We start from the raw sequence: 16987 nt of genomic DNA on the forward strand, positions 1-16987 counted from the left end.
TACTGAGCACTCATTTCCTCTCTGCTTGCTGCTCCCCAGCCATGCCTCCACTCTTCGCCCTGCCTGAACTAGGATCCGCTCTCACCCTTTCATTTCACCTCCCCACTCCTCCCTCTTTTGCCCAATCCACCCTTCCCAGCACTGGAGGTACCAGCAAATGAGCTGTCTGCAAAGACATGCTCAGGCTCCTTCCCCTCCTCTGGGCAGGGCCTGGCTGTGGCCATTGGCTCCCCGAGTTCCTGGTCTTGCCAGCACCGTTTAAAGGTGGTGCTCGGATCTGCTGCTCAGACGGCTGCAGCCCAGGGCAGGTTGAGCAGGGAGCTGCGAAGATGGGGGTGCTCCAGTGGGTTCTGCTCTTCGCACTGTGGAGCTCGGTCGCAGGTGAGTCTGTCTCTCCAGCCCGCTGAGCTGGGGAGAGTAGAGCTCCCGCATCTCCGAGGGATGCTGTTACAGAGAGAACGTTTGCTCCCGGCCAAGTGGGAGCAGATGGAAGGCAACAGGTGATGGGAGCAGGGGAACCGGTAAAGCGACCTGAGGGCCTCTCCTCCGCCTGCTTGGGAGGAAGGATGGGAGTGTGCTTAGGGCCCAGGACTAAGACTGAGGCCTCCTCTGGGACCTTCCCCTTTCTGGACCTCAGTTTCCCCAGGAGAGAACCATACTGACTATCCACACCAGGGAAAGGGGATGTGAGGCTATGCTCACAAGTGTCAGTGAAGCGCTTGGAGAGCCTCCGCTGGATGGGGCAGAGTACCTGGGACACTTGGCTCTGCCCAGTGAAATGTGGCCGGACAAGCTGGACTGGATGGTTAGTTCTCACCTGGGGCCCCTGGCTCCTGCAAGCCACAGACTGGATGGTCCTCAGCCTTATGTCCTGTGCAACAGTGCTGGAGTAGGGGGAACATAGCAGATGGGGGGCAGCCGTGTAGGGGCAGAGGGGGCTGAGTTAGGCGTGGGAGCAGGGACCGCCGTGAAATGTCACTGGCGTTCCAGGGGGAATCCAAGATTAACCTAAAAGCAAACCGGTGTGGCCGGGCTCTCTCTGGATGGGAGCTGGCGCCCCTCTTCCAGGAGGCACATGCTCTACAGTGCAGCAGCAGCTTGCCCGGACACTGTGGCTGCAGCCTGGCATTAGCTGCGGTGGTGCTGGCACTCCTACCACGCTCCCTTGCTGTCCGACCTGGGCCTTTCTCGGGGCATGCAGTGGCCCTGACCCCAGCCCAGTCCTTTGTGTAGAACTGGCATGAAATTGGCAAAAGTGGCACAGAGCCACCTGCTACCCCCCCTGCTTGGCATCACCGCCAGGGAGGGGCGTCAGAGGGAAAGGCAGCTTCCTTCTTTGGGCTTTGCACCCTCTAGCAAAGGCTGGGGTCCTGCATGATGTGCTAGCCCCTAGGCACTGCTCTTACATAGAGAAGAGCACAGGGCCATGGGCTTCGTGCCAGCTGCCTTTCCTCTTGGCCCCCCAGCCTCCTTTGGGGGACCAAAGGGTGGATGGAGCAGAGGGCACCACCGCATGGCATTGCTTCCAGACATGCTGCGGTTACCCCTCCAATTTAAGGACCTGTCCTCCTCCAAGAAAGATGCTGACATGAAGGAAAAGACAAGCTCCTTAAAACACAGGGTGTGTTGGCTTCATTCTGCGGCTGATGACTAAGCCCCAGCCAAATCGCTGGGGAGCAGAGATCCTGCCGGCATGCCCACGTCCCCTAGGGTAAAGGAGGAGAAGCACGTGATGTATCTTGAACTGTGAGGGTCAAATCCTGACCAGTGCAACCCACAGGCCAACAGCGTAGGCCATGGGACCACACCTTACCAGCCCCCCCTAACACAACCTGGTGCCACCCAGTGTGGCCAGTGGGAACTGTGGGCACTTGTCACTTTTGAGACCCAAGCCCATTTACGTAGGTGCCTAAGACTGCATGTAGGAGCTTGGCATCAGGCACTCCCCTGTGGAAATCTTGGCCAAATCTTTCTTTTATCAGCCATGCAGTATGGAGAGAAACTGGCGAGGATCCAGAGGTGAGCCAGGAAGCTGATGGAAGGGATGGAATAAGGCAGATGAGCAAAGGCTGAAGGAACGGGGCATGCTTAGTTTGGAAAAGAGGAGAGTAAAGGGGGGACATGAGAATGGTCTTCAAATATTTGAAAGGCTGCCATGAAAAGAGATGGAGGAAAGTTGTTCTCTGTTGCCACAGAGCGCAGGACAAGAGGCTACGGGTTCAAACTATCGCAGAGCAGATTTAGATTAAAATCTCAGGAAACACTTCCGGACTGTAAGGACAGTGGAACCGATGCCCTGGGAGGTTGTGGAAGTGCCTTCGCTGGAGGTTTTCCAAAGGAGGCTGGGTAGCCAGCTGCCTTGGATGGTTTAGACACCACAAACCCTTCCTCTTGGCAGGGGGTGAGACTAGCTGACCCTGGCGGTCCCTTCTCACCTCGTGTGACTGATGGGGCCTCCCACAAGGACATGGGATCCGCACACCGCTGGTGGACGCTAGCGTTTCCCGGCTGCAGTGAGTTAGGTTGCTCCTCCCACTACAGGACATGGCCCAGGGCCTGTTGGTTTGCCACCTTTATCTTTAGGGTTACCATATTTGAACATTCAAAAAAGAGAACACTCCACGGGGGGGGGGATTTGCTCGTGCCCCCCTGGCCCCGCCCCAACTCCACTCCTTCCCCGCCCCCATTCCAACCCCTTCCCCAAAGACCCTGCCCCAACTCTGCCCCTTCCCTGCCCCATTGGACCCCTTCCCCAAATCCCCGCCCCGGCCCTGCCTCCTCCCCGAGCGTGCCGCATTCCCCCTCCAGCCCCTCCCTCCCAGCAGCATGAAACAGCTGTTTTGCGGCGCAAGTGCTGGGAGCTAGGGGGGAAAGTGGGCACTCTCTCGAGTGATCGGCATTCCCTTTCTTTCTCGAATGATCAATGTTCACTCTCTCTCTTGAATGATCCACTCTTCTTTGGGGAAAAATAATAATGGCAAAATCCCGGACGTTTTTAGATATTTAAAAATGCCTCCTGGATGGCAATTTAAGAACCAAAAAGCCAAACATGTCCGGGAAAATACGGACGTATGGTAACCCTATTTATCTGACCCCCCCCTTGCTGGAGCGAGTGCTCCACGCAAACCCAGATAGCCATTTCTAGAGCCAAGAGTTGTTGTAAACAGGTGCAAGTCCACTGAAGTCCAAGGGATTGCACCCACTTGGCCCAGGTCTGAAACTGGCCCTCGGGTGTAACTGGAGCCCTCCAACAGGGGGAACATGTTGTCTGTGCCAGCAGGCCAGGGACAGCTCTGTATCTCTGTTTTCCTTTTCTTTCAGGAAAAGGCTGCAAAAGTTTAAGCAAAATCCCTGAATTTGGAGATATCTACCATGTCAAAGGTAACATTCCCTCTGTACAACTCAGGGCCAGATGGGAAGCAAATCAAACCCTCACCCTGCTCTGGGGGTGTGTGTTTGTGTGTGTGTGTGTAACAAACCAGACTGAAGCATACCCTGCCCCTGAGCCAGAAGCTGGGGATAGGCCTTATGATGGGAGTCCTCTGCCCAGCCCAACAGAGCTACGGGTTCGCCCGGTGCAGTTGTGCAAAGCTGAGTAGGGCAAATTGCTGCTGAGGTTAATTGAGGCCTTGGATCTGATCTGCCCTTCCCTTCCCAGGGAAAAAAAAAAAAAATAACTGAAGGAGAGTTCGACCCAGTGACTCCGTCAACTCCCAGCTCTACTAGTAAACAGAGCTTGGCATACAGCCAGGCTCCGGAGCACCAGGAGCCACATCCTCAGAGGTATTTATGCTCCTAACTTCGAATGGACAGCAGGAAGCTAAGTACGTCTGAGGATCTGGGCCCACGTCCCTCTCCTGCAGGCTTCCAGTTTGGCTGGTCTCCGCAAACTGGAAGCTCCTGGGGCAGGGACTGTGTTTTCCTGGCTGTGTGGGGCCAGCGCCCAGTACACTGTGGGTGTGCAACTGACAAACAAAAGAATGATAATGATTGTTCTCAACTCAATCCAGAAGAATGTCTTGACTCTGGGCCTCTGAGGCGAGTCTGTGGCTTTTTCCCGGGATGAAACAATGGCGTGGCTTTTGGCAAGCCGGCTGCTCGGGCTGCATGTTGCCTGCACAAACCCTCTTAAACAACAACAACAAAGCTGCACTTTAATGTCTAGCTTCCTATGATTATCCCTCCAATGACAGAGCCTGGCCTTTCGACACACACACTGATCGCTCCCTGCAAGAGCCTCACACAGAGTGCTCTGGATAAACTCATGCAGCAATTACAAGCCCAAGAAACCAAGGATGTGAGTTGGCAGCGCTGGATGGAGGGGGCCTCTCTAATGTTCGCTTAGCCTGTCTTCGAGGCAAGGTCCTCGCTTAATCCATGCCCAGGATTCTGTGTTGTGCTGGGCATGGAGGAACTTGAGTGGCCTACAGAGCCCCTAGGAACCATCCATGAGCTCAGCGCCATCGACAGCTTAGCCCAGGGGTGTCTCTGAACCCCAGGGACTGAGAGCCGGCTCCAGTGCTGTCAGGAAATGCTCTGCCCCAGACTAGAGCCCTCTAGTCTCATTCACATGGTCACAGAAATAAACCCGACGGAAGCATGCACCTCCCCAGAGCTGCACCCTCAGGGTAGTTAGCCCCTGCTGCAGCTATGCTCTGGTTTCAGTGCATGAGATCAGAGCTAGCCTGAGGGTTTCTCCTTCAGCTCAAAGCGTCGCCATATACCCAATGGGTTTGGAGTGTAGGAGCTTCCTTTGGGTGATCTGGCAAATCCACCCACCATAGCTTAGGGCAGTGGGGCCCAAACTTTTCCTGTCGCACTCTCCCTTACCAGTAATGGACTCTGTCTGCCCCCATTACTGCACAGCCAAGGCTTCCTCACCAGAGCCACATGGGTTGAAGGTGGAGTTGGGGGCAGAACTGGCGGGGCGCGGAGCTGGGGCTAGAGGTGGAGAGGGAATGAGGGGAAGAGCTGGGCTGGGGGAGGAATGGAGTTGGGGCTGGGGTTGGAACTGGTCTGGGGGCAGAGTGAGGCAGGGTGGCGCTCCCTCCCTGCCCCCCAGGGGTGCTGGCCCAGGCCCCGCCACAAATGCCCTGAACATTTCTCCGTGTACCCCTAGGCGGGTGCCCCGCACAGTTTGGGGACCACTGGCTTAAGGCAGTGGAGACAGCTGGTCGGAGGCTTGCACTGATTTATGGCAATCCTCAACCACATGTGAGAAGAGCGCTGGCCTCCTGCACTTTCCAGAACTCGGCACTTTACGCGAAGCTCCCTCCAAGCACCTAATCCAGAGAGCACCAAAGCTAGGTGCGCATGCTTGTGCTTTTGAGCTGTACCTCAGGGCGACAGGCTCACAACTTCTCACCCGGGTCAGCTGAAAGGGCCGGTTAGAAGTCTGCGTTCTCCCGGGGAATCTCCGCGAACTACAGATGGGCCCTTGTCCCATGACTCCAAGCAAAAGACACTGACTAACCTGTCACTCATATGCTGCAGGGGTCATCAGCCTGCCTTACGCCGAAATCGAGGAGCCCTTTGAAGCCTGGTACAACCTGACTGGAGGAAAGAGCCGGATCCAGTACTACCACGGTAAGCAGCCGGGGTACTTGTGGGAGGCGGACTAGAGAGAGTCTCCTGGGGGTCTGTAGAGTAGGATGTGCCTCTGGGTGGTTCGCGTGCCAAGTCTGAGGTGACACCATCTCCTGCTCTTGCAAGGGGCTTGCTCAGGAGCTGTGGCCTCTGGCGAAGGAGCCGAGGCTGAGAACTGCTGCGGGGTTCCTGGCGTTAGCGAGTGATCTGCAGAGGGCCCTGTGCTGAAAGGTGCAGAGAGCTCTGCGCTCCCCAGGACTTCCGCTGGGAGTTGAGAGCTTGTCAGCACTGGGAGACACTCAGCCACTTGCATGACCAGACCCTGATTTACTTAATGCGTGTAGGCCACAGAGCTGCTAACAGCTCTTCTCTGGAAGGCCACCCTGCAGAGCTCAGTCCCACTATCGGTCAGGCACGGGTTGCATCTGCTTGGACGACTGGGTGGATTTGCTACAGTGGGGAGCAATGTGGACGTCACGCACTGAGGATAATAAAAACCCTGTTGCGGTGGAAGTGCAGGGTCCTCGTGTGACATTTCCTATTGTCACCTGCATGCCGTGCCTGGCTCTCCCAGACCCAACGACCATGCCTGTGGCTCAGGGAAGCATGGCATCTGCTATCCTGGGGGGGGGGAAGGGGGAAGCAGGAGCCCACCCCCTCTGTCAGTGCTCTGTGGGAGGAGGGTGGAGAACGCTTAAGAGCAGCCCCGCATAGAAACGGGCTGCCTCTATTTTCTCTTCCTACCTTGCAGGGCAGGTGATAACTTACCAGTTGGGATTGGTGAAGCCGTACGGTACCAGCTACAAGATTACGCCGGAAACTACTGAGATGGAGGTGAACATCGTGAAGTGCTTCCAGCTCAATGGCACGAAAGAGAAGCTTGTCAAGCCACAGAGCGTCTTTCCCCGGACACATGGCTTCAAGGTGAGCCCCTTCCACCGGGGATCTGGGCAGGACGGGGGAGGAGCGCAGGACACCAGGCACTGGGCCAGACCCTCAGCCGGTGTGACTCAGTGTAGCTCTGCTGACGTCATGCAGCCGCCTAGACTGACAGCAACTTGGCCGGGACAGAGCAGCGCTTGGGTTCGTTGTAGCTGGGAGAACCGTTAGGCCCATTCTGATCTCCAGTCCGTGTGGCATTGTAGACAGCGCCTGACAGTTGGCCAGGCCACGCGCTGCATGCCTCCTCTTTACAGGTACGTGGGAAGCCGCAGACAGTTGTTCCATAGCTTATCGGTAAATGCCAAGTCTCTGTCTCCTTGCTTGAGTCCCTGTGTCTTTCAGTGTTCTTCCTGGCCTCTCCTGGCTGGTGAAGGTTCATGCATACACCTTGTGTAGCTGCCCAGATCCCCGCTGTGGGGTGCAGCAGGGAAGATGCACTGTTACAGCTCCCCAGTTCTCTCAGGGCTGCTCTAACCCTAGCTGAATATCCCTGGGGATATTCCAGGTAGAGATTTGTGGCGTTTTACACTCCTCTCCATCCCCTGCTGGGAGCTGGGAAGCATAAGACCCGAAGAACCAATTCCATGCCCTCTGGGGGAGCCCTGTGTCTAAGCAGCACAAAAATAGAACAGCAAGCCAAGGAGTCCAGTGTGGCTTTGTTAGCGGTGTCAGAAATGGACAGCCCCAATCAGAGCAGGGGGTTTGCCTGGCCAGCCAGACCCTGCAGAAGGAGGTGAACCTGGGAAGGAGGCACCAGCGCTAGCCAAGAATCTCTTCTTCTTTCCCAACCCTGGGAGATTTGTTACAACTAGTCCTTACTACAACGAGGTGGCAACTTGGGCGAGCCCGTGTGGTGACTCAGCTGCCCGCTACCGAGAGATCCCCATTGTGGGCATTGGGCAAAGTTGCTTACATGTGTCCTAGACTCTGAATGAAAACTGAAATCTGCTTCGCCCGGATGATAATTAGGCAATGGCTGTTTAAAAGACCTCGGGCGTATGGGGAAAACTCACTGACATACTGCTACTTGCTTAACGCAGCTCCCTGGGGACCGGGGCTATGGAAAGATTCAAGCTTGTACTCAGACTGGGAGTTCTTTCGAGCGAGGCCCATCTCCTTGTGATGCAATGCCTAGCATGGTGGCACCCTGATGTTTGACTGGAGCCACTGGGTGCTACAGGAATACAAGGACAAATAACACAGCTGCTCACTGTATATATTCAGAGGCCACGTTGAATGAACCAAAGCTTGTGGAAGGCATAGCCAGAGGTAGACAAGGGAGGACTGGGTTGGAAGGGAGGATGGGGGAGGGGTTGCCCTGGGGATCTTGGAAGCCAGAAACACTTTTCTGATGGTGGCTGAGGAGTTTTTAGCTCCATGAATGAAGGATGCGGGTGCAGGAAGTACTCTGGGTGGCCTAGAGAAATTATTTATTATGTAGGATGGTAGCAGCTGACCTAGGAGCTCCAGTCACAGACCAGGCCTCAACTGCGCTAGGTGCTGGACAGACACCAAACAAGAGACAATCCCTGCCCCCAAGAGCCGAACTAAACTTTCCTCTCCGGGGACGGGGCAAGGAGATGGGTCTGCAGCTGGTGCCTAGCCCCACAACCTCTGTGTGCTGGGCAGCGTCTCCTAAGGCAAGGCTCGGGGCTGGATTAGCACCAGCTGCCTCGGGGCGGGAAAGAGATGCCGTGGGCAGCGTGGGCCAGTCTCACCAGCAGAGCGCTGGAAGAACCACGGCTCTTAACTCCGGCTCCCCTCCATTGCCGCCCCAGTTCCTGCGGGAGGAGTACTTCAGAGGGCAGTACTGCAGCGTGTGGCAGGACATGTCCAACTGGGGCAAGAAGAAGAACGTCTACACCTTGTGGGTGACCAACACCAGCTGCGGCTGGTCGCCCGTCCACTACGAGATGCGGGGTTACAACAGCGTGCTGGGCTCCCACTACGACAAGTACGAGATCGACTACAGCGACTTCACCCACAGCTACCCGGCCTCTGCCTTCGACCTCCCCACCAATGGTAAGATGGGCCTGGGGGGCCCTCTCCATCCCTGGGCTAGCATTTATCCCTGCCTGAGACAAGCCTCGTCCTCTTCTCTGTACTCCAATAGCACTCAACTGGGAGCAGGGTCCCTTCGCGCTAGGGGCTGCACCAAGACGCGTGCAGAGACCAGCCTGGCCCCGACGGGGATGTAGACAAAGGGCGGGAGGAAAGGATCCGAGCCGAGGATTAGGAACCGAGGCATAGCGGGAGGATGTGGTCCGCCCCAGGCCATCTGTGGCAGAGTCAGGAATTGACCTCACGATGCCTAGGGCAGAGAGGAAGTGGTGGGTGGAGATCTGCGTCCTGTTGCTGTGGGAGAGCCTGATGTCAGATTCAGGAGGTGCCCAGAAGCAGCAGTGAAACTATTTCGACAGAGGCACTCAGGGGTGGGGCAGGGAAACTAGCCCCCCCACCCATCTCCAGCTCCAAACAGATGTTGAGCAAGGGCAGCTCAGCCCTGTGGGCTGTAGAAATGTTGGAGACAAATGGGCTGGGGGCCACTGCCCGCTCTCAGATGTTTCCACTGGTGGCTGGCTGCAGACCCAGCTGCTAAGCCAGCTCGGTTGATAAGGTTCGCGGCTGATCCGGGCCTCTCTGTGAGGTAGCCCGGTTCTGTGGAAGCCCTGCTGGTATAGCATGGCTCTTGTCATCTGGAAGGGCCAAGATCCCGTGCCAAGTGTCCATGCCAATGTCTTCTCTTTGCATCCAACCCTGAGGCCAGCCAGGGGAGAATGGGAGGTCGGGCAGGCCCATGAGAGGCTGAACCAGCATGTGCCTGCTAGGAAAGAGGAGTGGGAAGCTGCCATAGTCAGGATAGAGAGAGGAGGGGACCTCCCAGTTCCTTGAGGGGAGGCGGGGAAGGGATCTAATGATTACTGTAGAGCTGTGGCAGCAGGGTGTTGCCCGCTCCCCCCGGGCACTGAGCAGTGAACGTGGCATTAGCATTGGTGGGGGCCTGCAGCCTCATCTGACCCAGCCCTGCTGACCTGCATTTTCAAAGGGAGTGAGGAACAGTCCATGGGGAAAGCGTCCTGCAGAGAGGCAAAGCCCCATGCAGCTTGGGCAGCTGGGAGAGCTTTGGTCCACCCACCCCGGCAGGCCTCACAGCACTCACTGAAGCCTCTTGTACGGGTTGCCCCTAACCGGGGGGGGAGGGGGGAGGAGTCTGGAGGTGACAGCTGCCTGTGCTTGTGCCCTAGGAACAAAGTCCTGTGGGGAGCTCCCCGGGTTGGGAGCAGAGCGCTGGATCCTGGTCAACCCCATGCAGGACTTTGTGGGGCAGCAGGAGGACCGGTCCCACCAGGTGTTCCACCACTACCGGAAGGCATTCGGGAAGAGCTATGGCAGCGAGCAGGAGATGGAGCACAGGACGCACACCTTCACCCACAACATGCGGTACAGGGCTGCCTGGGGGCAGCGGGGGCTCTGGGGTCACGGAGGAGGAGAAAGCTGGTGCATTGTGTGCGGAAGGAAATGGCGTCTCTGCTGGGTCAGGGAGGTTGGAGGGTTCCCCCAGGGAGCTGGGCGGGGGCTCTGCCTTGGCTGTTTGTGGAACGGACCTTCCTGAGCTAGCCTTGTACGTGGCGGAGAACGGCCTGTCCACATGGGCCGCAGTTGGCCCACCCGCCAGCAGCACCTGGCCGAGCAGCAGACTCTAGCTTGTGGCTGAAGAATGGAGTCCGAGGCTTCTCTCCCGCAGGGCCTGGGGGCACATCTTCCCTCTAGCTCCATCAGCGCTCCCTTGGGTCTGCCTCCAGGAGCTGCAGTCTCGCCTCCCCGGGGTATGTCTATGTGGCAAGCAGGAGCTGGTCTGTTGACTTCCTTTCAGACTGGCATCCCTTGGTTCCCCCCTGTCCTCAACACACAGAAGCCTCCCAGGTCACAGCCTGTGTGCACCGGGCATCCCCTGAAGCCGTCTGGCTGCCATTTGAGGCTGCACCAGCCCTCTAAGGGTTAATCTGCTTGCTGCACAGGGGAGGACGCTGTGGGTGTGCCTGGTGGGTAGGGATTCCTTCTCCAGGGCTGTAGAGGTGTGCCACACACCCTGCCCTGTGGCAGGAGCTCCCTATGCCAGGTGGGCAGAGCAGCGCCCAGAAGCCAGAGCTGCCCGGTCCCCCTCTCTTCACGGCATCCATCCCTGCCCAGGTTCGTCCACTCCAAGAATCGGGCCAACCTGTCCTACAAGCTGGCGCTGAACCACTTGGCCGACCGCACCCCAGAGGAGATGGCCGTGTTGCGGGGGCGGCTAAAGAGCAGGGCCCTCAACAACGGGCAGCCGTTCCCGTCCGAGGGGTACACTGGCCTCATCCTGCCCGAGAGCCTGGACTGGAGGCTGTACGGTGAGTTATGTGACTGCTTCTGGGCAGAAAGCTCTGTCCGGATGGAGCATTTCCTCCTTTTCCCACCCCATTGCTGCTCACAGGGCTCGAACCCTCGAGGGGCTGTGGACTTTCATTTTTGGGTACCCAATGTAGGACCTCGAGGGTCTATATGTCCAGGGTGTGGAGTGCCCTCTGCTGCTGTGGAAGTCAATGGGAGCTGGAATTGCACAGCACTGTCTGGAAGCCTGGCCTGATGGGTTGTGAGTTGGGACTCCAAAAATCAGAGGCCCCTGAACAAAAACAACCCAGGGCGCTTCTGAAGGCTTCAGCCTTACGGGCTGGAGCTGTTGGCATCCCACTGTTACCCAGAGATCCGTGCAGTGCTGTTCTTGCAAACCTCGGGACAGACAAGCAGGCTGGCCCGGGGCTGGCACCAGACTAAATGCCTCAGGAAGGGATTAATGGGGAATGAATTATACCAAAGCTGGTCTTACTACAGTAGTGCTGCCATCCAGAAGCTGCAGCCCAATTAGCTGAACAGACCGGGGGTCATTTTTCAGCTCCTATCACAGACTCCTCATGTGATCGTGGGCAAGTCACCGAGGTGCTGCCTCAGTTTCCCCATCTGTAAAGTGGAGCTGGTGATACTTCCCTGCTACACAGGGCCATGTGAGACCTAATTCATGGCTGCTAGTTAGTGCGTGGAGATCCCTGGTGGTGGTGGGGGGCTCTGCCAGCACCCAGGCCAGGGAACACCAGGCCCAAGAAGCTAAAACTCCAGTCTCCAGCACTCTACGCCCTGCATTACAGGGGAACGTTGGTAGCTCTTGGGCAGCAAGGGAGGGAGTCAGGCAGAGGGGGAACCGGGTGATTAGAGCTCCCCAGATGGAGATTCCTGGAGGCACTTGGCCAATATGTCTAAGTCCCTGACCCCTCGCTCGCTCCCTCCCTCCCCAGGTGCTGTGACCCCAGTGAAGGACCAGGCCGTGTGCGGCTCCTGCTGGAGCTTTGCTACCACCGGGGCGATGGAAGGTGCCCTGTTCCTCAAGGTGAGAGCCCGCCCGCCTCCCAGCGAGGAGATTGTGTGCCTACATGTCACAGGCAGCCCGTCCGGCTCCCAAGCGGGACGGCGCGTCCACACTAGGGCTCTCCTTGGGAGTGCAGCAGCCACCTGCAGCAACCAGAGCCCTGCCCCGAGAACACTGGGCAGCCCTGGAACAAGGGTGGGGAGGGGATTGGGGATGCTCCAGCAGCTGGAGGGGTGGGAATGGTCTTTGTGTTGAATTAGGGAGATCCAGAGATATTGGGGTGACTCCCCACTGCGTGGGCCCCAGGTGACACAGCTGTAGCTCAAGGCTGGCTGGAGGTAGGGATGGTGGAGCTGGAAACACCCCCTCTAGGCTCATAGCTCCTGATCCAGCCGCCTGACTGCGGCTTTGCAGCTGAGGACCTGGGTTTCCTCCCTCCCCAGACTGGAGTAGTGACCCCGCTGTCCCAGCAAGTCCTGATCGACTGCTCCTGGGGCTTCGGGAACTACGGCTGCGACGGCGGTGAGGAATGGAGCGCCTACGAGTGGATCAAGAAGCACGGCGGTATCGCCAGCACTGATTCCTATGGCCCGTACAAAGGCCAGGTGAGCGCGGCGCTCTCCAGCTTGGCTGCCGGAGGTGCCTGGGGAGTGGCTCCATTGGCACGGGAGCTCTGATCCTGCTGTGTGGGTGTGTCCTAGGTCTGTGAGCCAAAAGCAGGTTGCCATGAAGGGGGAGCCTCTGCTTCCAGCAGGGCCGAGACCTCTAGGGGCTTTGGGGCTCTATCCCATGGGGCCTCTCCAGCGACCCCACTTCGAGTCAGTGACTAGGGTGCAGCATCCACATGGGAAGCAGCCGCTGGGACTGTTGACAACATGCCCTTGCTGGCCCCAATTACAGCTGCATGGCCCTGCTAAGGCACTAGCCTGGGACTTGGAAGACCTGGGCTCAACTGCTAGCCTGGCAAATCACTTCCCCTCACTCTGTGCCTCAGTTTCCCTGACAGTGCAATGGGGGTGAGACTCCCCTACCTATTGGGGGTGTTGGGGGGGAGGCACTTGGGCACAGAGCTGATTGGAGTCATAGAAAGGAAATAGGGGCATTAAAGCATAGATTGGACATGCCAGCAGCCAGAGACGCTTATGGCTTCCTTTGAGCCCAGGGGGCATCCATACGTTTGTCTGATCAGCCGAGACGCCCGGCTCCTGGGGCCATCGGTCTGGCTCACGCATGCAGGGGTGGAGGAGAGCGGCTGTCATCTCCTTTTTCTGTGTTGCAGAACGGCTTGTGCCACTACAACAAGTCCGAGCTGGTGGGCAAAATGAAAGGCTACGTCAACATCACCTCGGGTAACATCACGGCCCTGAAAGCCGCCATCTACAAGAATGGCCCCGTGGCCGTCAGCATCGACGCCTCCCAGCGGTCCTTCTCCTTCTACTCCAACGGCGTCTACTATGAACCCAAGTGTGGTGAGTGCGGCCGTTCCCAGCCGATCGGCTCCTGGGATGGCTTTGGCTGGCTCTAACCAGGCCCTGGGCAGTTGACTTCTGGCGGCCAAGTCCAGCAATGCTGAGGTGCTGCCAGTGAATGCGGTAAACACCATGACTCCACCAGCAATCTGGAGCCCCTCTGGCTTGACAAGTGCGTTGCACGGGATCTGACGCTGGGGGGGCAGCCGCGTCTCCTTTCCCAGCTGCATACATTCAGACCAGACAAACAAGCCAGTTCAGGAAGATGTGGGGTTTTCCCTTGGGGTGGTGGGGGGAGGCCCAATGGGTTTGATGAAAGGAAACTAAACCGGAGGAACCCCTGGCTCAGAGGAGGATGATATTACCACGTGGCAGGGCTTCACCAGAGCCACAAGCTGGCTGGGAGGGTTATAGGTTCAGCCTCCAAAAGGAGCAGTTGGAATAAAACCCAACGGATTTGCTGCCTGCTTACCAGGCTGCAGAACGGCATCTGTGAAGCTTGGAGCCAGTGCTCGGGAACCTGCCACCAACTCTAGGGTCAGAAACTGCTAACAAGGAGCACTGAAGGCAGGGCAGGGTAGAAGACAGGGCACTGGATGGGGAGCCTGGACTCCTGCTTTCTAGTCCCAGCTCTGCTGTTCATTTGCTAGGTGATTTTGGGCTAGTTACGTAAACCCGGTGCCTCAGGTTACCTGGGCGATAACAACACTTATCCACTGCTGCAAAGTGCTTTGAGACGTGTGGATGAGAAGCTAGGCCCTGGTTCTATCACTAATGAGCTTGCTAGTGGTGCAGTGCCATCATTTATATTTATTTTTGCCCCTCTAGGTAACCAGAGAGGTGACTTGGACCATGCGGTCTTGGCTGTCGGCTACGGTGTGCTCCAAGGAGAGCTGTACTGGCTGGTGAAGAACTCCTGGTCCACCTACTGGGGTAACAACGGCTACATCCTCATGTCCATGAAGGACAACAACTGCGGGGTAGCCACGGATGCCACCTACCCCATCCTGGAGTGACCCTGGCGCCAAAACAGGCTGGGCTCACCTACGCCATCCTAGCCCCACCCACAAGGGTTACCAGGCATGGGCTGTTAGTTTGCAGGCCAGGATTTCATCCTAGCAGAGACACCCACTTGAGACCCTAATTCATACCGTCCCCCTGCCTTGGCCCTCGTCGGTAGCAAATCAGTTGCTTGGAACCTCACAGCACTAAGCCCCTGCGTGAAAAGTAAAGCAGCCACTCAGGGGGGAGGATGGTGGGAACATACCATAGCAATCAAGGGGTTGTAATTTGGGGAAGGGGAGAGGTGTGAAAAGGGGGGCTGCCTGTACCGAGGGGTGGGGGAGTGCTGTCCCCCTAGGATGGCAGCCTGGCTACCGAGCAGCCCAAAGAAGCCCATGGGGGCGCAGCTGATGTTGCTCGCACCACTACTGGCAATAAAGTACCTGGAAAAGTGCTGTCTCTCGTTTAAACCAGGTGGGGGAATTAAGGTGCACTTGCTTCACAAGGCGGTTTGGCTTCACACGGCTCTGTGTGTGCTCCCGACCACTGCCACCAGGGGCAGGACACCCTGTGCACGCTGCCCCGGCCCCTCCCCTAAGCCATCAGGTCATAGTCCTCTTCACCCCCAAAGAAAACCTCCTTCTCCCCCAGTACCTGGCTGCAGTGGCTCTTCACAGCCAGCTGGGCTCTCCCTGCTCTCCTGGTGCTGGCAGGGCCCCCGGGGGCATGCAGGGGTCCTCACTGCTGCAGGGGTGGCTTCCTGCCAGTCTATTTTGACTGGTGCTGGGAACCCCACTTGTCCTGAGAATGGCCAGGCCAGAGGCAGCTGACTCCAATTAGCAGCTGATCTTCATTTCCTCCCTGGGGCCAGCCAGCGAGCGAGCTCAGACCTTCTGCCCAGCCAGTCGGCACTAAGGCCCCTCCTGGCCAGGCTCAGGTGGCGCTCACGGCTGGGAGTCCCAGCATTGAGGACCTGCTGCTAAGCCAGGGTGGGAAATTTCCAAGTGCCACCCATTCATACAGGGCCCAGCCCCACCAGCCTGCTGCGGGCTTCCCTGCTCTAGGCTGGCAGCCGGGGTTTGAATGGAGCCTCTCCTCCGCTGAGAGAGGAGGGAGTGGGAGGCAAGGGTGGCTCTTTAAACCCAAGTTGCCCCAGTGCGTGTGGGGAGCAGCTGCCCCTTTCCCTGGAACTGAGCTCCCATCCCAGGGCAGCTCCAATGAGGCCTCCCCAGCCTTGGCTGGGGGAGCAGACCCAGTTGTGGCCTTCGGCCTGGCAAACTGGCTTCATCCCTCCAAGGCTTAGAGGGAGGGTGTCCTAGGAGAATGGGAGACCATGGCCAGGCAGCTGGGAGAGGCAGGAGAACAGGTACCCTGCGGAGCACAGATGTGGGACAATGCAGTGGCCCCAACACAGACAGCGGAAGGGGAGCAAAACCTTGCGTTTCAGGGCTGGAGCCAGTTTCTAGGTGATTGGGGTCAAGGAGAGACCTACTGCGGGGGACAGGTTCTCCCACAGCTGCTGCTACTCGGTTCTTACACCTTCCTCTGAAGGGCTGGCCCCTGCCGGAGACCGAATCCTGGCCTAGGGGGCCTAGAGCCTGATCCAGCATGGTGGGTCCTCCAGGCCTCGCTAGGCCTGCAAACAGCCCCAGAGAAGCCGACCAGACTCTCAGGGCTTGTCTTCCCTGCAGTGCATGTGGGTGGCACCCCTAACCCAAGTCCTGTCCACGCACAAGAACCCACCCTCTGGGGGTGTAGCTACAGCTCGTGTTAGCATGACCCCTCAGCGGCTCACGCACATGCTGCGTGGCTGTGGTCCCCGGCTTAGGCTGACCCAGGAGGAGTCCACGTGAGCGTGGATTGCCTGAGTTCACTCTGCGGTGAAGACCTAGCCGCTAGGTTGCTGCTCAGGCATGCTCAGAGCTAGCAGTGCCCCGAGTCTGCAGGGGAACCTGGGCAGGGATGTTTGCATAAGGACCAGGACGCAGTCAGGAGGAGGTGGCTACACCCAGCCCATTGTACGGGCCCCAGCAGGCCGGGGACACACCTTCATCAAGCCTCGGGCCATCGCAAGGAGTGAAGTTCTGCTCCTGCATCAGTGCGAGAACCAAGGCTCCGGCACCGTGGGAGGCTCAGAATCGTAGGATTGGGGCTTTTTCTCTCAAAGAGGAGGAAAAAACAGGTTCTTCCAGAGCAGTGATGAGTGTGGTGGGGCTGCAGCAGTGGCTGATCGCGTGAGCGCCACACAGTCATGTGCTGGCATTGGCCTGGTGCGTTGCTCGCCTTACGGCAGGGACGCTGCCGCCCAGTTCTGCGTTGCTGCGGTGGGGGGTGTCACGACGGGCAGCTGCAGCATTCCCATTACCGGAGCTGCGACAGGGGCTTGCAAGGATCGCATGAGACCATCAGAGCAAGAAGCCCAGGTTAGACCAGCCCAGGCCGGTGTGCTGCCTCCAGCACTGAGCAGAGGCTCAATGTGGATAGTGCAATAAAACCCTGAGCCCAGCAGCTCCAATACTACCATGGTGACACAGGGTCGCTAAGTAACAGACACAGCAGGGACAGGGTCTTTGCCATTGCCGTGCCAGAGACT

At 58.0% G+C, this 16987-nt stretch overlaps 1 protein-coding gene across 1 annotated transcript; it reads left to right on the forward strand.

The window, feature by feature from the left end:
• Positions 1-143: 143 nt before the first annotated feature.
• On the forward strand, positions 144-14847 carry LOC119845390 (cathepsin L-like). The gene is made up of 11 exons (XM_038377641.2): positions 144-381; positions 3322-3381; positions 5494-5586; positions 6338-6510; positions 8307-8550; positions 9774-9969; positions 10720-10913; positions 11853-11944; positions 12367-12528; positions 13203-13392; positions 14221-14847. Exons 1-11 carry the CDS (start codon positions 177-179, stop codon positions 14406-14408), a joined length of 1797 nt encoding a protein of 598 aa, XP_038233569.2. The 5' UTR covers positions 144-176; the 3' UTR covers positions 14409-14847.
• The last annotated feature ends 2140 nt before the right edge of the window (positions 14848-16987 follow it).

Source organism: Dermochelys coriacea, chromosome 19, assembly GCF_009764565.3.
Source record: "Dermochelys coriacea isolate rDerCor1 chromosome 19, rDerCor1.pri.v4, whole genome shotgun sequence".
In the NCBI taxonomy this organism is placed as follows: domain Eukaryota; kingdom Metazoa; phylum Chordata; order Testudines; family Dermochelyidae; genus Dermochelys; species Dermochelys coriacea.

Coding starts and splice junctions, on each gene's coding strand:
- LOC119845390 (XM_038377641.2), top strand. CDS start 177: ATGCTCAGGCTCCTTCCCCTCCTCTGGGCAGGGCCTGGCTGTGGCCAT. Junction 6,511..8,306: donor CCCGGACACATGGCTTCAAG/GTGAGCCCCTTC, acceptor TTGCCGCCCCAG/TTCCTGCGGGAGGAGTACTT. Junction 12,529..13,202: donor ATGGCCCGTACAAAGGCCAG/GTGAGCGCGGCG, acceptor TCTGTGTTGCAG/AACGGCTTGTGCCACTACAA.